At 48.1% G+C, this 26,794-nt stretch overlaps 1 protein-coding gene across 1 annotated transcript in view; it reads left to right on the forward strand.

The window, feature by feature from the left end:
- The window catches only part of FADS6 (fatty acid desaturase 6), a 178,449-nt gene that overhangs the window by 47,096 nt on the left and 104,559 nt on the right, over positions 1–26,794 (forward strand). The window contains exons 2-3 of the mRNA XM_085617082.1: positions 7,495–7,661; positions 9,253–9,433. Coding sequence (XP_085473208.1) covers positions 7,495–7,661; positions 9,253–9,433 — 348 coding nt within the window. The remainder of the gene's footprint in view (positions 1–7,494; positions 7,662–9,252; positions 9,434–26,794) is intronic.

Consider the following 26,794-nt stretch of genomic DNA (forward strand, 5'->3'; position numbering starts at 1 on the left):
GAAATTAAAACCTTCTTCGTGCTAGGATATGAAGGGAATCGATGGAATGAAGGATTTCAGCTATGGTTCAATTCTGGCTTCATATGTAGGTGCTAGATCTTCCCATAATTACGTTAGGAGATCTGCAGTGGCATCGCTAAGAAAGCTAGGAACACCATTCACGTCTAAGCTGAACGGCAGTGGGGCCAAAAGACATCCTTTGTTAGTCTGCCCTGGGCTTCTGAGTAATGTTGCAAATTAATGTCGTCATTTACGGGTTACAGAACGGGACCCATAATTTAGCCCACTAAAAGCTGGCTCGCAGGGGCAGGGCACCATAACAGCGAAGGGAGGACGGGGGGCTCTGGCAGCGACGGAAGCCTCCCCAGAGCTGTGGCGGAGTTACAGGGCGATCTGGAGGCAGAAGGGTACCTCTGCGACAGGCGGTACAGTAAGGGTACCCCTGTCAGGCACAGTAAGGGTGCCCGGGCCAAGGTCCGGGAGCCGAAGGAGGTTCTGGGAAGACCGCGACGGCGCCCCGTTAGTCCTTCGGGCGGTTGGGGGGCCTGACCAACCGGGGGTGTGCCACAACACGCTCCGCCCCCGTCAAAAGGGGCGGGAGTAGTAAACAGATCACGTGATCCAGTGGATGATCTGAAAATATGTGCCGCACTGCCGGGCATCGACCCACCGTGCGTGCTGGCTCGCCAGGCGGGCGGAGCAGCGAGGGGCTGCTTGCCCTGGATCGCCCGTAAGATAACCCACTTATCGTCATACTTATGTTGTATGAAATAAACCTGCAGCAGTTCTTCACCCACAATGAAAGTGTCAGTGTAATCCTTGGGTGACGTCTGTGCATGCGTGTTGAGTGGAGCGGATGACGGTGTGGTCACTAGGACTGGTGACCTTTTTCACCTGTGATCCAAGTGATAGATTGGAATCATCTAAACACCCAGGGTGCAATGCGAGGCGGCTGGTGATGGAGCAGGTCCCCTGGTTATATGCCTGGTCAAAGATTCTGTGGAAACGCTGCCTCAGCTGGCCATGCAGCGTCCCCAGTGCCCGGTGTGGTCAAGATACAGTTTTGGGATTCACATCTTGTCTACTTAGGCCATCATTTTGAGAAGCCCTTTTTCTGAAAAGGTGACCAAAGTTGGAAATAAACGTGAAAGGACGTGGGGTGGAGGGGCACACCCGATGTGTGAAACTCCTGCTAGCTAATTAACCCTTTGCTCTCAGCATCCCTGCCTACAGATGAGTTAAGTGAGAAGATAGTTTTTTTACCCCTATGTTGGCATCGCCTGTGATTGTCGCTCCAGAGCTTGTACACTCACGTGACCCGTAGCACACCTTGCCCAGGTGATCCAGTGATGCAGAGCTGCGCCTCAGGCATATAAACTGTCTGAGGGCACACGAGGATGTTTCACGCTGCTCAGTGCCAGCTCTGTCAGCACAACGGATTACCAAAGATCCCTGCCAGAAAGCTCTTTTGCGCCCTGTGTATTGTTATTATTTATTTATTTATGTATAAAGCCCAGACTAGCACTACAGAATAAAACAGGACATGCGAAAACAGCGGCAACAATCTTTTTAAAAGGTGGGATTTTACGGCAGTGCATGGCGTGAAGAACTTCCCCAGGCACTTCACACATATTGGCCATGATGTTTTGGTGGGGGTGGGGTGAACAACACCCAGCCACACCTGGCAGCTTCGCCTTTTGAAAGTGCCACTCACATTTCTGCATGAGTAATTGCGCCACACCTCCCGCACTCGCACACCACCAGGGGTAGCAACCAAGCTGGGGCCAGTAGAACCAGCCGCCTTCAGGTAAGAGCTGGCAACTGGACCATACCATTGAGATGGGTAATAACTGTCAGCAACTGGAAACAGGACAAATGGTAAAACTGCCCTATACAGGAGGAGCAATTCTTCTTATCCTCTTCCCCATCATCATCATCATCATTATCCCATGATGGCATTAATGTAAGTGGGCCGTGGTTCTGAGCAAAGTCCCCTGCTTCTCATATCCTGTGGCCCTGCCTAATAAATACAACACGGTGTCTCCACCTGCAGTTTTGTCAGTTCCGGAACTTTATAACACATTCTTCCCCCAACAGAGATCTGTGGAGTGATGTGCAAACATTTCTTTATTTAGGGTGTTACACTCTGGAGGTGCAAGCTACAGCCTACAGGGGGCACATGTAAGGATATGTATCAGGGAATGGAGCCCACCCAGACCTTCCAGAGAAGGATTATGGATCACACAACACCGAGGGACACAGACTCACTTATCATTCCTTCTGGCAACACAACATAACACAAGCATTGGGTGGTCGGGACAAGGGGCAATAAAGGGGGTTGGTGGTGCTAATGGAGAGCTTCGTGCCTCGTCCGCTTGTTCTGTTCTCGCGGCTTCAGAGCCGTGGACTCTTCTAGGGCCCGGACATCTCATCCTCTGAATGGTCACCCAAGGAACCCCCCCACCAGCAGCTCAGACTAGCTTAGAGAGCATCCGCCCTGCTTTTGTGACCTCCACACCTGATGTCTCACCTCCTGGGTGTCCTTCCCATGCAGGGCCTTCACCCTGGATGCACCGTGCAAGGTTCATCACACCCGCCTCACTAGATCCAGTCTACAGCACCGGTACTGTCTCATTCTCTCATAATATTCTGCTTCAGGCTGACTTTAGACCTGACCAATGAGATGGAACTATCTTTAGTGACGTAGGTACAGTGACTCTGGGGCCCACCGGTGTGGGAGACCCCCGCACTCCAGTTATGGATGTCTTTTACTACTTAACCAAGAGGCACTGGCGTCCATGTTGCTTGATTCCATGTGAACCCACGGCACTGCTGAGGCAGCGCTACAGTCCCCAGGCAGGGTGGCAGCATGCGCTGGCGCAACAGAACCTCACATTACCCTCTGTTGCCCTGGGGCTGTGTCAGCTATCCCTCATTACACCCACAGGGCTGTGTACAGCAGCGCCACCTAAAGGACTCAACAGAAACATGCAACCAGTTCTCATTCACTCTCCTGATATACTCCAGTGACCAAGTCGGTGCTTTCCCCTACTCGCTCATTGTGACGGAAAGAACCCCCAGGTTTCTCACAAACAGCTCCAGTAGGCATTGAATTGTAATGTAACAATTTTATTCTGTTTCAAATCCCTCGCGAGGCTGAAAAGTGCTTGGATTTCCATCAGGTTCTATAGTATGCCATATCTGTGGTATGGCCTGGTGCCACTGTTTGAGTTACTGTTTTGCCTATAGCAAACCCCTTAGTTTTCACACTGCACACATTATGTGCATCTATATATTAATCAATGTTTATGTTTTAAAAGTCTTCTTGAGTTTATTAAGCACTACTGCCTGCAGTGACACAAATACCATGATGCTCTTGCAGCTATGAAAGTCCAGTTTACTATGGAGCACTGCCTCCCTGGGATACTAGGAGAGGGCCTAGGGATGAATATATCCCAGACAGGCGCTCTGCTGCTCCCAAAGCTGATATCTCAGATTCATTTAGCACTTGTCTCTCCCCTGGCCCCTCCCAAGATTCTGGTCTTTCTGGAAAGGGGATCTGACATCCCTCCTGTTAAATCTGTCTTTCAGACCTGTGCCTTGCAGGACAGAAGAGCACTATGAATGGTTAATGGTGCGTTATATGGGGCACTTTATTGATGAACAGATGCAAGGGTTGGGATACCACTTTTTTTTGTTTCATGCCGCTAAACTCCCCACCCAGTTGGCATAGATTACGGTTTATAGCTGTGTACTGCTCATTCATTGGTTCTAGACCCTTCAGGCCGACTCCCTAGAATGCTTGGCCATATCCTTCTAAGACAGTCACCCCAGACTTCTCATGCCACAGCCTTGGACGTCTTAGATTCTCAGAAGAACAATTCTCACATTACAGACCCATACTCCCCAGCAGGAGCGGCCCGTGCAGGTAAGAGTGGTGGGGCCGGGTTTGGGGGGGGGAATTCAACAGACGCCCACAAGAGGAAATTAAATAAATAATTAATTTCCCCTCGTCTGTCGAAACACCCCCCCCCCTCCCCTCACCCGCCCACACCACTCCACTGCTCTTATTTGCACGGGCGCTGCTGCTCCCGAGACCACAGCTCCAGACTTCTCATGCCACACGGCTAGATGTGCAAGAGCCGTTCCAGGAAGTCTCTTTTGGAGATGGTGTCCTAGTTTGCAGTCTGCCTTCTGTTTTGAATGGTGGAGCCAGAGACAACAGCAGAGTTTGATGGCTTGGCTCCAACATGTCCCGCCTCTTTATTGGACTTGAGGGTCATGAGCTGTGCTGCATAGTGGCCAACCTGGCAGTGGATGGAAAGGTCAGTGAGTGCCTATAATTGTTTGCCAGGCCGTCAGGTGTGTTCACGTGCACTGTGTGTGGCAGGACTATGAATGATACTTCTGAAAGGTCAGCTGCTCGGATCTTGCCGCAAATGGGGCAGATGCTGGCGATGACATTGGCTCGCACTGGCCAGTGCCTTCCAGAATCAGGGTGGGTGAGTGGCATGGATATCTCAACCAACAGAAAATACGAGATCTAAAAAGAGCTATATTCTTTTGTTTAAAATTTGCTAATGGTGGGCTGTGATGGATTTCAATGACTTCCAGAAAGAGCCCAAACAAATCGTGAAGTGGGCGAAGAGGGTTGAGTTGGATCATTACCCAACCTTATCCAGACATCCTGCTCGAGCATCACCTATTGTATGAAATGGTTCCCGAGGCTTGCCACAGTCCAGGGCAAAGCTGCAGGCAATGCTGGGTACCGCAGTTGACGCCACTAATACATGATATGGAAGGCATAGGGCCATCTTCTATTGGCAGAGTGAAGGATGGAGAAGAATGCTGTAGTAGTCATGGTTCCAAAAACAAAGGAGTGCTGCATCGCCAAGGAGTAGATGGACTCACGAGGTGACAGCGCATTTAAAGAAGCATCTGGATTTCTCATCTCCAGACAATAAGCCCTCTACCTAATGTTAGGTACATTGGAAAACAACATTTTTGTGAAGTCTCACAATCTGGAAACTAAAATGTCTCCCGAAATTTAGGATTCTAATTTGTCATAGAAAGTCCTTGTTGGCTTAAAATTACCTGATTGGGCCAGATGGCTTCCATGGCTGAGTAGAGTGTCCCTGAATCATGTTGTAGACAGAAAGATGAATGCAACCTTGAAAAAGTATGTTTTGATTCCAACTTGTCCCTGTACTCAGGTGTCTTTTGCTTACATTGACAGATCACTCTTCAACGAAAGCACTATTTGATTTGATGCCGGATGGCATAAACTGCAGAGTTTTGGTCGCAATAAGGAAGCAACGGGCGAACTTTTAAGGCGATTAGAGTAGCAGCCCTAAATTTTGGAACTTCAGGCTGAGGGGTTGGAGTGATTCATATAACCCTCTTCTTACACACACAATTCTCATGTGAGAAGCTCCTCAGACCGAAGTGTATGATAGGCTTAAAAAGGCATTTGATAATAGGAACTATGCCTTTTTAAATTCCATGTCTAATGCATAGAAGTTCCTGATCTCCATTTTCCCTAGATGCTGGCAGCCCATGCATTCATCATACAAGCCTGAAGGCCTATTGGCTTTGGCATTAACTCTGGGATGACATTGCCATTCCACCAGCAAAGACCTTCTTGAAACTTCACAGTAGATGGCTAATTCTAGTTTCTATTGGATATCACCCAGTTTGGTGAACTATACATACTTCCCTGTGTGCTATAGATAAAGAATGGAATTTGCACCTCCTCTTCCTTCAGAATCTGAAGTGGTACAGAAGCTCTGACCAAGGTATATGATTGGAAATTTGGCATTTGACACATCAATTCTGGAGATGGCACAGAAATACACACTGTTCTCTGTACACGCCCACAAAGAGGGAATAGGCTCTTATTTGTTAATATTTATTTCGGGAAAGATATATGATGGTTTCTCCTCGAACTCTATCTGACAATGACAATTAAGTGCCTAATATGAATTCATCACAAGAGTTACCCCATGGCACATTCTTCCCTGATTTGGCCACGCAAATTCCTCTCTTTTCTAATATATTTTACTTTTACATTTCAATCTGGAAATGTTACCTCAGATATCTGTGTTTTGCAGTGTACAAAGAGTTCTTCTACTTCATCATACATTTAAAAGCCTTACAATTTTCAATTTAGAATTGGTGGTTGTTTAAAGATTGCAATGTGTATTTTATCTATGCCAGCACCAAGAAACGTTATGCCCATCACTCCTCCTATCGACATGGGAGAGAAAGCTCATGCATGCCTAACCATCACCATTGACCGGTAAGTACAGCAACAAACTAGCCAAGGCTCCCTGCACAGACAAAACCATAGAGAGGGCTAGGGGGTGCTAGACTAAAGAAGAGGACCAGAAACCGCAAAGGAAGTCACAAGTTGAACAGATAGGAAAGCCCAGTGGGAGGAAGAAAGGTGCCACCTGCTCTTTCCTGAGAGCCGGGTGGCCCGGCAATAAAGTTCTTTGACCAAAAAAGGTGAACCTAGCAAAGTTATATACTGACTCAACTCCAACTGTCCCAGCAGCAGCGGCAGTGCCTAAATCAGCCCTCGAACATACATCTCACCATCACCACAACAAGGAAAGTAGTAAAAATCTTGGAAACTGATTAAATTGGTGTTGTGTATGTCTATCCTCTGCATTTACACAAGACTCTCTATTTTTTTTAATAGGAGTTCTATCCAGTTCCTCCCATCTCGGGAGGGGGGCACAACCTCCATCCCTGGAAGATGTAGTTTTCTTTTAGTTTTTTTTTAATGTGCACTGTGCGTCAAAATATGTTCGCCTCGTATTTTTGTTTTTTGTGCTTCTTATAAACCTGATGCTCATTCATTTTGGGAGGATCACATTTCCATAAAAAGTGTACATTTTGGAGAAATTTACCAGAGAAACATGATTGACTAGAAAATCCAAGGGTTGGGGTACCACATTTTTTCTTTCATGCCGCTAAACTCCCCACCCAGTTGTCATAGATTCCAGTCTTTTATGTACTACTTATGCATTGATTCTAAATTTTTCATGCCAATTCCTGAGAATACTTGGCCATATCCTTCTAAGACAGTCACCCCACACTTCTCATGCCACAGCCCTGGATGCCTTACATACTCAGAAAAATAATTTTCAGACTACAGCCCCATACTCTCCGGTCCACAGCTCTAGACGTCTTGTGCCACACTGCTAAACCCTGACCACAACTCTAGACTTTTCACAGACGTCTAGAGTCCTGAAACCAGCTCTAGATTAGTCAAAGCACAGCGCTAGATCCCGCAGGCAACAGCAGATTGTTCAGACCGCAGCCCTAGGCATACTAAACTATAACACCTAACATTTTTCGGTCTACGCCGTGCGCCAGAGTGCATGCTGTTAACCTGGAGTGGAATGCGTTCTTGTAACACTGTTGGCGTGCCTCATACTGTCTCTTAATTCTTCTGCATACCCCTGATTGACTCTTCTCCATTCACAGGGTTTGTGTGCCTGCGCTCTGATAACCCCCTCCTCTTCCTGTGTGGGATCGCCATCCTGGGAGCCGCCCACAGCACAATCACAGTCAAAGGAAGTCACCTGGCTAGTCACGGGGCCCTGGCCGCGTCCAAGCGCTGGAGGGCCTTATGGGCAGCTTTCTTTATCGAGGTAACTGCTGCAGGAGCAATGTTTGCTGCATAGGTGGATGACACATCCCAAGTGCACATTTAGTACACAATGTCTACGGTGAATATGTGCACCAGTTTTATATTGTTTGGTTATTATTTGAACTGTGTTCTGTGAGCTGGTTATAAATTCGCTTTATTTGTCTGCTACCACTGCTGAACATACTGATATTCACCAGGCACAGCCCTGTTCATCCTCCTTTACAATGAATGAAAGTGCACAACATTTTTAGTGCAATACCTACACGCTTCACTTGCTGTTCTTGTATCATGTGCTGATGTGTACACAAACACATGTAACCATCTCTTGTTTTTCTTGGATCAATATTTTCTCCCTTTGCATCAAGTGAACACTCACAAAAACACACACACACACACACACACACGAGGCCTTTGCTTGGGTTCCTAGGACAATCAGCGGTGAGGGGCTCACTATGGGGCGTTGGACCAACACAAACCGAGTATTGCCTCTGCATTGAGTGTGACGCTGGAACCAGTTTACTCCCTCATTGGTCTCCCGTTGAACTGAGCCCCCGTCCAAGAATACTGACTACCAGATCGCTGATGGCCCAGTAAAATGGCCACCAAAGCTCTTGGACATTGAGAATCCGCCTTTTAGCGCACTGAATCTTCAATCTTGGTGATCTATGATGATGCTGATCTGTGGTGCACCCAATTTCTGCACCTGTGTCCTACCAGGCAGACAGTGATTTGTACATATTGCCCACAGAAAGAGGCTTGAGACCAGAGACTCTTTAGTGCTAACTTGTTACAACCAAACCCTTCACCAAAAGACAACATTGCCCATACGCTCATGTGTTACCTGAAGCACATTAATGTTAAATAACAAAGTTCCACAGCAGTTTCCCGCTCCCGAATCTACAGAGAAATCAAGAAAAGTCCCCACCGCTGGGGTTCGCGCCATCAGACCCAACGAGCAGTCCAAAGGGAGTGGCCCATTTCCCCATATCTTCTCGAATTAACAGGGGCATCCCCATGCGATATAAATCAGCTCTTCCTGCTTGGCACACCAGTCCATGCCAGCCTTCCATTCCGTTAACGTGGGGGTTTGTTGGTGCTTCCATTTTCGTGCTATTTCTCCTTTGGTCACTATTGTAGCTAAGCCCAGAAGTGTACGATCCCCACACCCCGCCCTCCACCCCCGACCTCCACCCCCGACCTCATCCAGGAGGCCCAATTCAGCGATTTTGGGGGTTAGTTCAACCCATCGGTCCAGTACTCGAGAACATCTGAGTTTTAAAGCCTCCATCACTTTCTGGAATAACCCTGGACTGCTCGTCCCCTTTCCCTTTGGAGAGTTAAGCACACGTACTTGGTGATCCTATTGGAGAGCATGGAAACCCAAGACCCTAGAACTCAAGTGCTAAGCAACTGTAACCACCATGGACAGCGGCCACTCACAACTGACTGCCCCACAACCCAGGGAAAAGGCCTAAAAAGTATCTTTTGTGGGGGAAGGAAGTAAAAGGATTTCGAATTGCCTGGTGTTCTGCTGACTGTCTCTCCTGTTGCGGTGCTGCTATTGTTCTTAATGTGCTTTCCTTTAACTTCAGGTCTGCAGTGCCTTTCCGGTGCAGGTTGGAGCTTACAACCATGTGAAACTGCACCATGCGCACACCAACGTCATCGGACTGGGGGACTCGAGCGTCTGGAAGATCCCAGCCCTCAACAGACTGGTCTACATGTTCCTAGCTCCGCTGGCGCTGCCAATCATCACGCCTCTGGCTGCACTGGGTAGGTTCCTCTGTCATTGTACCTGCTGCACTCAGTGAGCTGCACTCAGTGAGTATCACCACCATGGAGAACAGGAAATCCACCTTAGCCCTGGTCACCCCAGCTGTCCTTGTCATTGAGTCCGTCCCAACAGCCAGTGAAATGTGAAGTGTAACCAGAAGGAAAATGGAGGATGTGTTCTCATTGCAGGACTCACGTCTGAAGTCTTCCCCAGGATGTTGTGGCGGATGCTGTGCAGTACTTTGTCCTGGGCTGTGGGCCTTTTCTGGATACCCACCTCCACTCCTGAGACCCTCACCTGTGGCACTGTTTCCAATTGTGCAGGTTACAGCAGGAGTATTTTGCCCACCTGTGAATAACACAAGTGACACGCCACATTAGATGTGGAAATATTTCAGACATTGACGGTTACCAGGGCCTCTTCCATAACTCACATTTTGTAAGGAGAGGGGAACCCAATTCACATATGTGTACACTAGAGGAAGAGAGGGGCGTAATGGATACGCTATCAGTTCAAAAGAGAGACGTACAGTACACAAAAATTACTTTTTCATTGCAAGAATAGTACTAGAAATATAGGTTATTTTTCTCATGGGTAAGAAGTCACGGTACAAGGAGGCTCGAGGGGAACAAGAGTACAGATCAAAGTCATGCATGGTGTGTGTGTGCATGAGTGCGTGTATGTGTGTGCGTGAAGAGCATGCAGGAAAGGGCCAGACTGTATAGACAAGGCAGTCTGCTGTCACATTCCATTTGTACTACTAAAGACCCAAAGAGCCCAGGTCACATCGAGCCATAGCATTACTTAATATTGAGCCAAACATTTATGCGAAAACTCTTTAGCATTGATTAGAAAACTTAGGCCCACCCTGATTCACCCAGCTCAGCTGGGTTTTTATTAACAATAGACTGGCAATGGATAATGTGTGATTAATCGTTGATCTGGGCAATGTGGCGATTAAGTCAAAGACCCAAATTCTTCTCTCCCTAGACACGGAGAAGGCATTTGATTGGGTAATTGGAAATTTCTGCTAAAAGCTTTGGATAAGAAAGGTTAGGGCCACAGCATTAGCTCATACATATTGGCAAAGTTTCAGAACCCATCCACTAGGGTTAAAATCAAAAACATTAGGACTTCTCCCAGTGCTTTATCCAGAGGTACACAACAGAGATGTCCTCTGTCAGAGCCCCTTGTTATGGAACATTTGGTTAAAAAAATTAATAATAATTCACTTATCCATGGAATGAATGTAGGCCCCAACACCTACAAATGTCACTATTTGCTGATCACATTTTATGCTTCATAACATAACCTGAGCTATCATTCAACACTTGATATTGGAACTTAATGATTTTTCATAAGGCTTCAGGATAATGAAGCTAAGGCTATAAGTATGGCTATTCTAACAGCCCCCTCTGCAACAATAGCCACAGCACATATCCATGGCTTTATGATGCCTGATTTCTCCGTCTCTTTCACAATACCTAGGAGGTCTGATTACAGCTTCTCCAAAACAACTGTATAATACGAATATTTCTCCACTGTTAGTAACTCGTTTAAAGATCTCTATCATTGAGATAAAATAGAAATGTTATGATTTGGGCATACAGTGGCCATAAAAATTCATTTCTTCCCTCAACTATTATACTTATTCCAGACTCGCCTGCTCACTATATTACCTCTAACTTTGAAAATTATTCAAGACAAACTGGTTGCCTTCACATTGTGTAACAGAGCTCCTAAGGTATTGAAAAAACACATGTTCAAATCCAAATAAAAAGGTGGGCCATTGTTCCCTCGCTTAGAGATCTATGTTCAGGCTTCATAATATCGATCTCTGCCCGACATCATTCAGCCATGCAATCAGAAACTGTGGGTTCACGTAGACGGCAACTCAGGGATCCTGCCAGCAGGATCGAGGTTTTAGAGATTGGCTTACCACTCCCAAGGAAACAGTAGTTGATCTCTGCGACAAAGGTCAGATTAGATCCTAGATATTATGACGACAACACTGACCCCTTGATGTATACACAACTAACATACTAGACCCAGAAGCCGAAGCAAAAGGAGGCACTGTTAATGCTTATTTGTTACATGTTCATATCACAGGCTGTAACCAGCGCGTGACATCCGTTGCCACGAGCTCTCCTGCGCGAGAGCACCCTTGTTCTCTTCCCCTCCCATTGGCTGCCCCAACATTCCACCTGCCCTGGGGTTCCCTGTTTACAACGGTTAACGGTCATTGTATGTCACTAGACTATTACTCCGCACCTTGTGTGGGGCTGTCATGAATAAAGCTTCTTACTCATTTCGATTCGAGTTACTTTCTACAAGTGGCGACGAGGATGGGATCACAAACAATTGACAGCCCCACTGTGGATTCTCCTGATTCTCCTGAGTGTCCTGAATTTGAAGAGGTGATTCAAAGATTCAAGATTCAACTTACACCGGCTTGCATAACTTATGCCGATATGACTTACCGGATGTAAGTCCAACGTATCCTTTCTGCCGCTTGAGGCACCTCAGCCTTCTTGCTCTTCTTGTGAGCTGATCGGAGAACTTCGTCATCGAGTGCTGATCGCCTGCACGCTCCGTGGTGTTGTTGCCCCCTTCACCTGTCTGCTGTTTGGTTTAAGGTAGAAGCTATCCTCTCTGAGCGTGCCCTCCCGTGCCTCCTCTTCATCAGCTTTGACGTTGCTTGCTCCGCCCCACGCATTTTGTTTATCACCAAGGGCTAAGACTGCCTTTCTGACCCAGCTTTCACCTTCGTGCGCAGCTGTTTCCTCCTGTCAGCGAGTCTTCGCGCCCTCCAACGCCTGCCTCCTTTCATGTGCCTACGTCATTGAAACGCAACGTCAGGCGCCATCTTGTGGGAACTGCATTCCTGCCTCACGAGTTTGATTCTCATAGCGGCACATTCACGGTGATGTGCACACCACTTCAATTTACATAAGCAAGTTGTTTATCAAAGAATTTCTGACAACGCTGCACAGTTTTCACGCTCCGGTGACAACATTTACAATTTGCTCCATAATTTATAATTAAATCAGTTTTGCTGCACACTGACCTTAAAGCATTTTAAGACTGTCACCCTGTTCATCTTTTCACGTCAGTGTGTCAACCTAATTCTTCTGTGACACACACACAGTAGAACTTATTCTTCACGATTGTGTTTTAGCTTCTTCTTTCCATCCACCATGTGTGCCTTAAGTACCTTGAACCTGGCCCAACCTCAAGCCTTTCTTCCCCTCAAATTAGCACCATGCATGCCGTGGAAAGAGTGGAAAGAGTATTTTTGTAATTACATTGAAACGGTGGAGGATGAAGATTTCACTCCTGTGAAGAAGAAAAAAGTACTTTTGTATTGTTTGGGTCCTGGTGGCATAAAAACTTACAACAGCATTGAAAAAAAAGTAAGGGAGGGTGATGATGTTTTTCAACACGCGTTGGATGATTTAGATGCCCATTTTTCCCCTATAGTGTGTGTCGCTGTGGACCGATATAAATTTTCAAGAAGGAAACAGGGCAAAGATGAGAGCATAGATGAATATGTCTCCGCTTTGAACAACCTAGCCTTAACATGCAGATTTGGGCAACTACAAGAAGAGTTTATACGTGATCAAATAGTTATGCACGCTAGTAACCCAAACATTGAAGACAAACTCTGGGTCAATGTTGAATCCCCTTTGAAGGAAGTAGTCGCTTTAGTTAAAAAATCAGAACTTACGGGGCGATGTGCCAAAGCAGTTCTGGATGAGCCTAACATGGTAAAAGCAATTAAGTCATCCAATGCAAACAAATTGAGGTCGAAAGGTATGACTCGTGAAAGTCCTCGTGATCTTCGAAAGAAAAGTGAACATCTCACATCTAAATTCGTTGATGAGAAGATTCACACAGAACGCAAGTGTTATCGCTGTGGGTCTCCTTCCCATTTGGCAGACTTCATTAAATGCTTTTCTGGACAAGCTCTTTGTGAGCGAAGGATTACCCAAATGTGTGCTCACCGGCAATGGTCCCCAATTCACATCTGAGGCGTTCAAGTCCTTTCTTGAAAGGAATTGCATCACCCACCACACCACCTCACTCTACCATCCTGAAGGCAATGGCCTCATTGAACGTTTTAATCGTGTTTTAAAAGGTCACATACAATTATCTAGGAATGCTAACCTCAATTGGGAGGAAGAAATATTCAAACTTATTTGGGCCTTCAGGATTTCCCCATGTGCCAGCACCGGTACAGCACCTTTTGTCCTCACGAGATGCAGACAACCCCTAAGCAAAGACTTGGGTTGGATGCCAACTTCAAAACAAGTGGAATGGTCACCAGACACTATTAGGAACAACATAGTCAAGGCGCAGAAATGTTATAAGGATTGGTATGACTCCAAACATGGAGTAAAAGAACACTCATTTAGAATCGGGGATCTAGTGAAAGTTCACCTTGAAAGGAAAGTCAGGAAGGGAGAAAGCCGATTCACCGCCCCCCTCCACATCTGCAAACTTTACAACAATGCAGCAAGACTCAGTGATGGCAAAGTATGGCACATGAATAGGTTAGCCAGATGTCATCTTGAAGCCAAACAAACGATTCCTTTTCATAATGATAGAACCAGCAAAGACCTGTGGGTCGATTATGATGAAACCAGAAAAGACCACGTATCTATGCCTAGTAATGGGTTTGCACAAGATCACACATCTGCACTAACTCCACTGATTGTCACACATCGGACCAGTTTGTTGATGTCAGTCCTCGCACACCGATGCGAAATCGGAGTTGTGAGGGTGATTCACATTCTGACTCTGAAGTTGCATCTGACGGTCAGTGCCTCAGTGGAAGGTTAGGTAGAACCAGTAACGATTCCCACTCAGACACAGAAAGTGCATGTGACCCTCACAGAGCTAAGGGTAGGTTTGGCAGAACCATCAACAAACCTAAACGTTATGATGATTTTGTTTGTGATTAACAGTGCACAATTATACACTATGATTGCATTTGGTATTGTAATGTCGTTTAAGCATTCAAGGGAGGAAGATGTGTTATAATGCTTATTTGTAACATGTTCATATCACAGGCTGTAACCAGCGTGTGACATCCGTTGCCATGAGCTCTCCTGCGTAAAGAGCACCCTTGTTCTCCTCCCCTCCCATTGGCTGCCCCAACATTCCACCTGCCCTGGGGTTCCCTGTTTACAACGGTTAACGGTCATTGTATGTCACTAGACTATTACTCCGCACCTTGTGTGGGGCTGTCATGAATAAAGCTTCTTACTCATTACGATTTGAGTTACTTGCTACAGGCACTACTCAGAGATCTTACCTCTCTTGAATCATTCCTGAAACATGGAATATACAGACGGCTTAATAACCAACAGCAGTCTTTGAAACCGCCACATATGTCTGCCGGAGAATCTGAGCTGCGTACACAAAAACACTGCTTGAAATTTGGTCTCCTTCAGCAAAATCACCTATCTGCACATAGCATGAGAATAGTCATAAAATCATTCAACACTACTATCTCATCCCAACTCTACTCCATGCAATGTTTGGCTCACCGAAGGAGAGTTAGAGGGGTTGTAGAGAGAGTGGAAGGATGGCCCTTAACTGCCGGTCCTGTGGGCAGGTTCAATCCTTCTGGAAAGAGATCATGGAGCAAATTAAATTAGGGGGGGCGTGGCCTGCATCTGATGGGAACGGACGTGAGTTAGAGAGCTCTGCTCGCCGCTTCCCCATAAGCAATCATCCTGAACCCCACACTCAGCGGGGGGAACCAGAACTCACGTTGCTGGACGCCAGACTGTTCCTGCGCCTGAGGCAGAGCTCCGAAGCCCCATGGTAGCGGCGTTTAGGAGTAAATTGGTGATCGACTGATCTGACGGGTCCGTGAGCAAGATGACGGCTGGGCTGTGATCGCTGCGGGCACTCCTACGCTGCGGAGCTAGCGGATACACTCAACCTGGGGGGTGCCCACGCTGATCGGAGGGGCCCTGCGGAACATGGCAGAGATGAAGGGAACATGGATCATACTGCGTCTTGAGGCCAGCCCTTCTATGAAGACCCGTGATTACACTTACAGGAACGACAACACAATGGCACCCATGCAGTGAGCGCCCTAAGGTGCCTACCATGGTAGTCCGGAGACTGACTGCGGCGGATCCCAGCTGACCTCCTGAATTAATCTGGACCCCTGTGAGTACCGGTGTGGTTCTATTGTGTGCTGAGGTGACTTGGGGATATCTACACTGAGAGGGCGTGAGTTCCGCGGGGCCGTCTGCCAGATGGAGTCCACTTGCTAACTCCTGCCGCGACTCCCCCTGGCGCCCACCTGAGAGACGAGTGGTGACCATCAGCGAACTTGCTCCAAGCAGTGGGGGACCCAACTGGGTCCCACCGGGGGAGAAGCCGGCGGAAGGGGACGGCAATTTGGCTGCTGCAGTTCCCTGGCTGGACCCCAGTGGGCTCGTCCGCGTAGGGCGCAGAGAATGTGGGAGTCCCAAGGTGGCCGCTACTATACATCGCTGGCTGCCGACGGCGGAGCGCCCCTACCAGCCACATTGAGTCCAGAACTATGAGTACACCCACCGGGCCCCGCAGTGCGCAGCGGCAGCTGAGGTCTCACCTACAGCGAGGACTGAACTAGCGGGGAGGCGACAGAGTGGTGCCCGTGCACTGACTGTGACAGGGGGAAAATGGAGGCCTGTGGCGTCACCCAGAGCCCTCCCCGCTGCAGCGCCTTACAAACTGGGAGAAGGCGGCATTCTGCATTTGCCTGACAGAGCTGATAGGCGAGCGGGAGCCCTGGGGCTGGTGAGCGTAAAAGTGAGGTGCGAACTGCGCCCTGTCTGCCTTCCGGCGCAGGGAGAGGTTTGCAGGCGGCCTGCACTGTGGGAGAACAGGCAGCCCATCTCCCAGAAGCAGCTGAGGTGACTGCCTTGCGGTGGGAGCCACGGGGGTCAGCCGGGCCTAGGGCCCTCACCTGGGTGTGATGTGGAGGCTGGTGGAGCCGCCGGGGAGGAGAGTTTCTGGGCTATGGTGGTGATATTGGGCTTGCGGTGGGGGACCACGGAGGTCGGTTGAGCCTAGGGGCCCTCACCTCCCCTCGGCCTGGGAGTTGTGGAGCTTTTGGCACACTGGGCCCACGTTTAAGTGGATGCCGCCTCTGCACTGTGGTTGGAGACCACCACCAGGCACACTGACCACCAAACACAGGGGAGGCAACCGAAAACTATGCGGCGAGTGCACGGACTGCCCTACATCCAGTGACAGAGGACTGTGAGATCACCTTCGGCGAGGGGAGTACCTCTGGGCACCAGTTACCCACAACCCGGTGAGTGGCGTATCCTTACCCTAAGCCAATAAATAGAAGGCGGCTGCTGGGAGTATTACTTCCAAGGCCCACGGGCCTCTAAGAAGGGGGTTCCTATATCTGTGGGACTGTTCAGCCCACAACTCATGCGGTAGGCGAACCAGCCCGGGACAGTGGCGGTATCTTGATTGCGGAGCGAGGAGACAAGTGGTGGCTAAGGTGACCTGGAGGAACTGGTAGAATCCCACTGAGCTGACCACAGGGAGCACAAGACTCAATTCGCCATCACGTCGATGCGCCACGACCGAGGAATGGGGAGAACACAGAGGAAGCGGGGGTTTGCTGTCCTCAGCATCGATGCGCCAGGAACTCACTCTGAGGAGCAAGAGGATTTGCCTACAACAGCGGGAACCCCATCCTCTCGCAAGCCCACCCTGGCTGATATCATGCAGGCCATAACAGCCTCCAGAGAGGCATTGGAGGGCAAAATTGATGCTATCGGGATGGGCCTCAACCTGCTCAAAGATGAACATCGTAAACTTAAGGACACAGTGTTCAGTAATGAAAAAGAGTTGAATGGCCTGCCAGATACAGTTCAGGAAATGCGCCGCTCCCTCACTGTCCTGGAATTTAAGGTGAAAACTCTGGAAATGAGGGCTGAGGACAGCGAAGGGAGGTCACGACATAATAACATCTGTGTCGTCGGAATACCGGAAAAATTTGAAGGAACAAACATGGTCCGATACTTAGAAGACTGGCTCAGGGCTAAAGTGGATCCAATGGGTCTTTCGCCCTTTTACGCCCTGGAATGGGTGCACAGAGTTCCAGCTAAATTGCCGAAGCCAGGGGCTCCTCCCCGTCCTGTTGTGGCCAGACTCCTACACTTCCGAGACAGGGATCACATTTTGCAGAGTGCCCGCCAAAAGAAGGACCTGCGTATCGATAATAGCACCATCATGATTTTCCAGGACTTCACGAGGGGAGTGCAGCGCAATAGGGCCTCCTTTGCTGCTGTTAAAGGAAAACTGCGGAGCTTGAACTTGCCCTATGCCATGCTATTTCCCGCCTGGCTCCGAGTGGCGGACCCTACAGGTACTCGTTTCTTTGACACGCCACTAGATGCTTGGGACTGGATCGACTCTTGTGACCCGGGGGGTCGTCATACTCCAGCATTTGGGACCCCGCAGCATAGCGCTCGTGCCCTGGGGGCTAAGACCAAAACTCCTTCGCCTCGAGAACTCAACCTGGAACGTCGCAAGGCACTTCAGTCGGTGATGTCACACAGTCAAAAAAGCCCTGGTTTTCCTCTAAGCGGAAGTGGTCGCCACACTAATAGGTCGGAGTCCTTGCCCGACCGCAGCGACAATGACAGCCTCGGAGCGGATATGCCAAAGATTACACCTCAAACAGCTGATGATCTCATCTGATGCTCTTGGAATGGAAATCAATATAGAGGCTTTGTGGGGCGCACCATCATGTGCTACTGATGCCAAGTCAGGGGAATTCTGCTTTTCCTGAAGTGTATTCTGAGAAACTTTCTGCTAATGACAGGGATTTGTGAGCTGACATATTTACGGGGAGGCGGCGACATGGGGTACTTATCGCGGCACTTGTCGAGTGGCCACCCCCACAGCTACTTTTGAACGATGGTTTGCTTTACTATGGTTTGGACGGAGACTCTTTGTTGGATGCCTGTCCTGGGGAGGGGGAGTTTGGGCTGTTTCTGTAGTTGTTTTTTTTAAGGGGGCCCAGGCGTGTCATGGGGATGAAGTTTTTTAAAGGTTGCCCCCTTAGGCCACACCAATCGGATCCCCATTAGGCTTGACGTGTCTTTCGTGGAATGTGAAGTTCATCTATGGTCCGGTGTCATAAAATCCAGTCCTATTTGATCCGAAGAGGCATTCAGATTGCATTCCTCCAGGAAACCCACATGTTAGCACAAGAGGGAAAGGCGTTGTAACACCGATGGAGGGGCCAGGCTTATTACACCTCATACCCCGCATATGCGAGGGGGGCGCTGATATGGATTAGGGCGGGAGTCCCATTCCAGTGCACAACACAACTAATAGACCCGGAAGGCAGATGTAAGGGACCTTGCACTTGGTAGTATCTATGCACCCAACTCGGACCAACCGGCCTTCTTCTCCCTTCTGTCAGGAAAACCGGCGACCGTCCTCACGGGGCCAATGCTGTTAGGGGGCGACTTTAACTGTACATCCGATGTTGCCCTTGACCGATCCCACCCCCCCGTCCCTAATGCACCTGCATACAAATTGGCTGATTCACGGCGTCACTGGCAACAGAAATGGGGCTTATTTGACACATGGAGGGCGCAACATCCAATGACCTGTGATTACTCCTTCTTCTCAGCCCTCCATGAACTGCATGTCAGGCTAGATGCTATACTGTGTTCACCTGATGCCCATGAGGGGGTTAGTTGCAGCGACTACCTTACCAGGACATTATCCGACCACAACCCTGTCCTGATACACTTACAACGGTCACCTGCGTGGCCTAAAATTCCCACATGGCGCCAGCGCCCGGAGACCCTGGATGATCAGGCTTTTCGAGTCACAATCGGCACAGCTATCACTAACTATTTCCAGGATAATGACGGTACAGCCACATCCTCCCTTGTGGAATGGGACGCCTTGAAAACGGTCCTTAGGGGGAGGTGCATCTCTGAGGTGGTTGGAGTAAGGAAAGTTCTCCTCCAAGATATTAAAAGGGATGGAGAGTGCTTGCGCTCATTGGAAAAAGACAGACCTGAAAACCCGGCTAAACAACAGGAACTGATGGAGGCTAGAGAAGCAGTTGCTGCACAGGTAGAATGCCTGTGCTGTTTTGATTACAAGCAATCCATGACTCGAGTCCACTCGGAGAGAGATAAATCGGGGGCCCTTATGGCCTGGTTGGTCAACCTGGCTCGGCGGGGGTCAGTTATACTGAAGCTCAGAGGCCAAAATGGGGTGGCCCGGTACGACCAGCAGGGGATTAACGACCTATTCTTAGACTACTATACTGAGCTCTATCGCAGTCAACTGTCTCCAACGGAGGAGGAGTTTCAGGGGTTCATGCAAGTGATTAAGCTACCCAAACTAGACGAGGAAACAGCAACCTTATTAGGCCACAAGGTCGAAGTCAGAGAAGTGCGGGGAGACATCAAGAGCATGGCCCATAATAAAACGCCAGGTACCGATGGCCTACCAATAGAATTTTACCTTGCATACATTGACTTCTTAGCTTCCAAGCTCGTGCAATTGTATAATGATGCCAAGAAGCTTGGCAAACTCCCAGCCTCCACCAGAGAAGCGATCATCATTTCCCTACTAAAGCCGGGTAAGCCGGCATGGGACAAAACTGTGTACAGCCCCTTGTATTGTATTGTATTGTAAGCAGTATTTATAAAGCGCAACAATCACCCAACGAGTACCTCGGCGCTACAGTACATGATTCATTATCAGATGGCAAGGGGGAAAGCGAAAATAAAGCAGATGGAACATTTCCAGAGCTGTCAGGCTCTGGGAAACAGCCATATTTTAAGCTTTCTTCTGAATTCTGAACTGCAAAAGATCATGAGATTGTCTGAGTTCCAAAGGAAGGCTATTCCAGAGCTTAGCTGCAGCAAAGCTAAAGGCCCTACCCCCTGACTAGTCCATGCTCAATCTCGATTATAAAATTCTAAGTAAAATCTTGGCCTCTTGTCTGCTTCCTTACATGACCACCCTCATACATGTAGACCAATCTGGGTTCATCCCCACTAGAAAGACAGTGGTTAATATCCGAAGGCTCATGCGCATACTGGATGCGGACACTTACTGTGCGGATACTGCCACAATATTTTCAGTGGATATAGAAAAAGCCTTCAACAGTCTTGAATGGGCTTTCCTTTTTCATGTGATGCGGAAAATGGGACTGGGGCTGGGTTTGTGGGCTGGACGACTCTCCTCTATGCTGACTCCTCCACCCGAATTAGAACAGGGGGGCTGGTCTCTGATGCTTGCAAGGTGAGATGGGGCACGCGCCAGGGCTGTCCCCTCTCCCCATTACTGTTTGCATTGGCGATGGAGCCCTTAGCAGCACATGCCAGAATGGGGCAGGCATACCGGGGGCTTGATATAAATGGCCAGCTTCATCATATTGCATTATATGCAGATTACCTTTTACTGTTCCTAGCGGACGTGGGAACAGAACTCTTGGGGGCAAAGAGCTTACTCCAAGATCTTAGCAGAGTGGCAGGTCTAAAGGTGAACTGTTCAAAATCGCCTGGGAAGACAGATGTCTCCCTTACCTGGGCACCCATATTTACCACAAGCAGGAGGATATCCTTGAGAGTAATATCGGGAAGGCCATCAGAGGGGCAAAAGCCAACTTCGAATTTTGGGGTTCTCTGCCGTTATCAGTCGCTGGCCGAGTGGCCCTTCTTAAAATGATAACCCTCCCGTGGTTCTTGTATTACTTTGTGACCCTGCCAGTCTGGATCCTGGCGGCGTACTTCAAGCAGCTCCGCTCCATGGTCACGGCCTTTCTCTGGGGCAAGGGCAGACGCAGGGTTGCGCTTAGCACACTCATGCGACCAAGGGCAGAGGGCGGCTTAGCAGTCCCGAACTACAAAACCTACTATTTGGCAGCGCAATTCCAATGGCTTACACAGTGGGTAGTGAAGGGGACCAGAGGCGACAGTGGGCATGGAGGGGATTTTGGAGCCCTGATGCAGCTCTCCCGCATCATACTGAGACTCCCGGTTAACACCCAGGAGTGCGCCACGGCGCGAAAATGCTGGCACAGATATTTGCGTAGAGCTTCCATTACACGCCCTTATGCACCGGAAATACCGTTGATAATGTGTCGCACCCTCTCCCCTGGTGGGACTTGGCAGAGGTTGGAAGACTGGGCGGAGCGGGGGCTGTCTACCATAGGAGACCTGTTTGAGGAAGGGGCCATGGTCCTGGTTAATGACCTGCAAACTCACTTTGATCTACCTGGGGGTGATTTCCTGCAGTACACGGCCCTCACTGCGTCTATCAGGAAGCACTGGGGTACAGGGCTTTGAGAACCACCAACTTCCATGGGCTGCCAATACGTAGTGCTAGCGGCAGGCACTTTTAAAGCTGTGACATGTCTCTATCGGCGCATGACGCTGGAATTCTTACTCCCCCTAACTGACCTAAAACACAAATGGGAGATGGATATAGGGAAGGACATCCCAGATAAGGCATTGGAGGCAATAGTAGAGAGAGCCTGGAAGAGCACGAGAAACGCGAGGTTTCAGCTGGTACATTTCCATATCTTGCATAGAGCATACCTCACCCCAGCAAAATTACATGCGGACTTCCCGGACCACTCGCCGGCCTGCCCGAGATGTAGCGCAGACAGCGCGGATTTTAATGATATAATGTGGGATTGCCCGTCCTTAGACAGTTACTGGGAGGAGATAACGTCAGTACTAGCAAACCTTACGGATAGGGACCTCGACCCAACCATGGCTAATTGCGTCTTGCACTGGTTTCCCCACACGTCCAAAAACAAAATTACTAGTAAATGCATTGATCTGGGTCTGCTCCTGGCGAAACGAAACATCACCACTCATTGGAAGGAAAGGCAGGGCCCTAATGTGGCAATATTGGAAGGCAGAATTCCTAAAATGGGCGGATTGTGAGGGAGTGCTTCGGTTACAGATAGCGAGGAGAACTGAGAGTGATAAGGCACTGAACTGGGCGAGAGCATGGGAAGCGCTCGTAGTCACGTTTAACTCTCCAGACGAAGAAGAGGATGAGCCATTAGTAGAGGACCCTGGGGCAGCTGTGCTCTAACATGTAACCAGTGATAAGATCCCGTTGATCCGAGGCCTCGCACTTAACAGGGAAACACACCTAGCATGCTAGGAGGCACCTGGTGACAGTAGCCCCTCACAAAATGTCCTCGCAACACGCAGACGCAAGATTCCATGGCTTGTTGCACCCTGCAATTAAATGACATGCCTGGGGGGGTGGGAGGGAATGGATGGGTGGGGGATTAGTTAGAGTTGGGATCTGTTACTGTTACTGCTTGTAACTAACTAACATGGAAACATCGTGCAGTGCCTTGCTAGTTGACCTATATATTCAGAGGTGCCCTGCTTACCGAACTGCACTGCGATTCTGCTACATGTCAGGGGCATGTAACCACAACCCCTTTTCTTGCTTGTTTGGAAAAACAATAAAATAAAATAAAAAATTAAATTGAGCAAATTAAATTATTAAAGTCCATAAACCTTCCTTTTAAATATTAATAAGTCATCCCTATGTGGGTTCAGTAGTCCACTAGTAATGGTGCATGGTATTTTAAAAGAAGGGAATGTAGAAATTCAATGTTATCCTGTCCTCACAGTGGCTAGCCTCCAGAAGCTATTTTCACTGTGGGAGGCCTAGCTGTCATATGTAGAAAACCTGATTTTAGATTAAAACCCTAATAGTGTATCTTGGGATCAGGATTAGCTACAAAAATAATTAAATAACTATTTTAATGGTGATTACAATACAATTTAATGGTGAAGTTGGATGTTGAATAAATATTAAAGAAAAGTAACTTGTATAAAGTTACCTTTTCCCTTCCTGGAGTTCCTGGGGGCTAAATTTGCATTTGTCCTCCAACTTCTACCAGCTAATAATTAGCATCTGAATAAGAGTGAAAAAGCTATGAAATGTGTGAAATGCCTCCCAGGAGCAAAACAATGCTTCCCTGAATGGGCAAAGATGACTCCTCTGAACCTCACATAATATGCAGGGTGGGGGCTCTGGGCAACCTTTTTTGATATTACAGTGTCAAATCTTGCTTGACACTGTAATGTTTGCTGTTTTTACATACACCACTCTGGGACTCCCTTGAAAGTCAGAGAACAGGAGGGCAAGACAGTTATTGGTTATCCTCTGTCTGGTTGCTGATGAACACTATTTTGTTCTACCAGATGTCTGTCTCTGGGTTAATTGGGGGTAGAGTGGCTGCTTCAAACTGAATTTTTGTATTAGATGTGGGAGCCCATGTTTAGTGTAGCTGAAGACTTTCACCATTTTGAAAATGCCCTAGGCGGGTAGGGTTGGCCCCAGGAATATTTTCCTCATTGCTTAGGGTGTGTCCAGGATGTCATTTCCACCCAATAGCTCATGCCAAGCATAAATGTGGCACTACTAGACACCCACTTCAGAATATTGCTGAACCTGAGGAAGAACAGAAGAGGACTGGACCTGCTGTCTGTGATCTGAGAGAAGCACTAAAAGACTGGACCTGTTCCCTTTTGTACTCAAGATTAAGAAGTGGACTCTAAGTGGCATAAGGATCACCTCCTGTTCAGGCTACATGGATAAACATGCTACAAGTGGTCTTTTGTTCAACTGCCCAGCTGACCAGTGGCATCCTGACCTAGATGGGATCCTGCCTTAGGCCTCTGCCTGACACAGTGGTATTTTCTAAGGGCCTTCCCTGCGGCTCTGGGGAGATTTAGAAGTGTATTCCTGTGGTGGATTGGGACTTAAAGTACTTTGTATTCCTGTGGTGAATTGGGGCCTAAAGGATTAAGTCAGGAGGTAAAATATTTGACCAGGACCCAACTGGTTGATGTACTCAACCTGACCCCCATCATGGTCAGCCTCAAATTGTGCCTATGTCCAGGTCTATGGCATCCATCGACTGTCATTGGTATTTTTTGCTTATTGCCACTATTCCTACTTAAATTTTAAAAATACATATCCCCAGTTCCCCTTTTTGGATTTTTGTCATGTTGTGTATTCAATTTCCCTCTAGTTTTCTAATTTGGGTTGAGATTTTTTATTGTTTTGCAATTTGACAATTTTACTTTTTTTTTATACCTTTATTTTTCATTTTCAAAAACAGTTAGCAACGGTACAATATTGTAAAATATCAGAGTACAGGTTGAGTACACAGGGGCAAAACGCTGACTTAGGACGAATTATACCATTTTTGCATTCGGTAAGAGCACTTCAGGAGGCCATCACAACCATACTTCACTCTACATTTTTATAGTATCATCCATAAGGGACAACCCTATTCAGTCACCCTCATCCTCCTCTGCATTCTCATCAGAGCTAATGCACTCTGCGGGGTCAGTGGGTACAGCCGACTGTAAAACAGCAGGACTGAACTCCCTCCAATCACTCAAGTCAATCACCAATTTATCATCCCTCCTATTCAATTTCATATGCAACTCTTCAGCCAGGGCCCATTCTAATAAATCTCGCCTTCAGTATTCCACTGTGGGGAAGTGCTGTCCCATCCAAGTAATGGGCACCCTACGTCGAGCTAACATTAAGGCCAACTGCAAGAACTTATATGCCATCTTACGCTTCTTATGTATTTTAATGTGGCCCGATAAAGATTATAGTAGAGTGCCCTCGATGTGGAGGCGTGAAATCCTATGCAAGTTCTGACACTACCTGTGCACAGTAGCCCTGGACCTCAGGGCACCACCGTCTTAGAAAGTTTAGAAAGCCTGAACTACTGACACCACATCTTGGACAATCATCAGATCAGTTTATGTAGTGCAATGTCGTTGGGGTCACATATGTTCTTTGAAGAAAATTATAATAAATCAGTTTAAATCGGGCATTGCAAGACACATGCATGTGAGCCCTGCAATGGCTGTCCACTCACTGTCCACCAATGGGTACTGAGATCCGTATCCCAAGCCACACGTGCTTTAGGTAATGGACTGAACAAATCCTGTCTCATGGCCCTATATAGGTGGGTTATCAAGTGGCATCCTGTGCCACAGGATAGTAGTATGTCTAGTGTATGTGTGGTCTGTGGGGCATCTGGGCATGTGGGCCAGGTCGTCCTGGCAATATTGGTCAGTCCCGCGTAGTGTAACTATTGTCCCTGTACTAGCATAAAAACTTCCCAGGCCTGCTCATCTGTAATGAAGAACTTGCCTGGCTATAGGTCTCCCAACATCTCGCACCCACCCTCCTCCAAGCTTGAAAGGACATATGCCCCATCATTTGTCAGGCCGGGGCTGGTATCCATACTGGGAGTTCCCGATGGAAGGAGGCGTATTCCAGTACTATTTCAACATACTGTTGTCAGATGTGTGGCCTAATATGTATGGTAGGTCCCTGCCGACTCCCGATCCCTCCATTAGGGCCACGGGCAGTTGATCTACTGTCACTATTCCCGCTAACAAGCATTCCTAGTTACCTCCATCGTCAAACCACCTGACTGCATGCTGCAGGTGTGCAGAGTAATAATACCGGTCAAATCTGGGTACCTCAAGACCCCCTCATTATACTGCTGGCAGAGCATGCTCAATGTCACTCTACTACGCCAACCAGCCCATAGCAACGAGATAACTGTGGACTGAAGTTATCTAAAAAACATCTTAGGTATGGGGCATGGTAAGTTCTGCAACATGTACAGGCATCGGGGTAGCACCACCATCTTAGATACCGCAAGTCTGCCCATCAAGCACAATGGTAGAGTATTTCAGGGAAATCTATAACTCAATCCAAATTTAAATAGAATACCTGGGCATTAGCATGTGACACTTGTATGCCCAATAACGATAGTGGGCAAGTACCCAGCGCAGACCAAGCCTCAGGAGTCAATCTATAGGTAGGGTGGCCAATTTTGCCAAGGAGAATATTAGAGATTTGGCTCGATTAAGCCTAAGACCTGACAAGTCTCTGAAGTCCTCCAAAAGGTTTAACATCTTAGCATCCTGTGGCGAGGCTATGTAAAATAGGGCAGCATCCGCATACAGTGAGACAACAGTCATCCAACACCTGTCATGCCAAGATCGCTAAGGGTTCTATTGCTAAGGTGAATGACAGTGTTTACACGAGGCATCACTGCCACATTCCTTGCCCCATCAGAATGGTTTCATCTAACTCGTATCCTCACACTCAGTGCCACATAGAGCAACTGAAGCCATCGACTAAATTGCGGACCTATTCCCACAGGCAATTTGACGTTATTACTGTTTTGGTACTGCCTAAGTAATTTACACAATGGGGAAGTAGGTCAATGGTTCTCAAAGTGTGCAGGTGGGTTGAATCCATGTTTAGAG

This window comes from Triturus cristatus, chromosome 7, assembly GCF_964204655.1.
Source record: "Triturus cristatus chromosome 7, aTriCri1.1, whole genome shotgun sequence".
Classification (NCBI taxonomy): domain Eukaryota; kingdom Metazoa; phylum Chordata; class Amphibia; order Caudata; family Salamandridae; genus Triturus; species Triturus cristatus.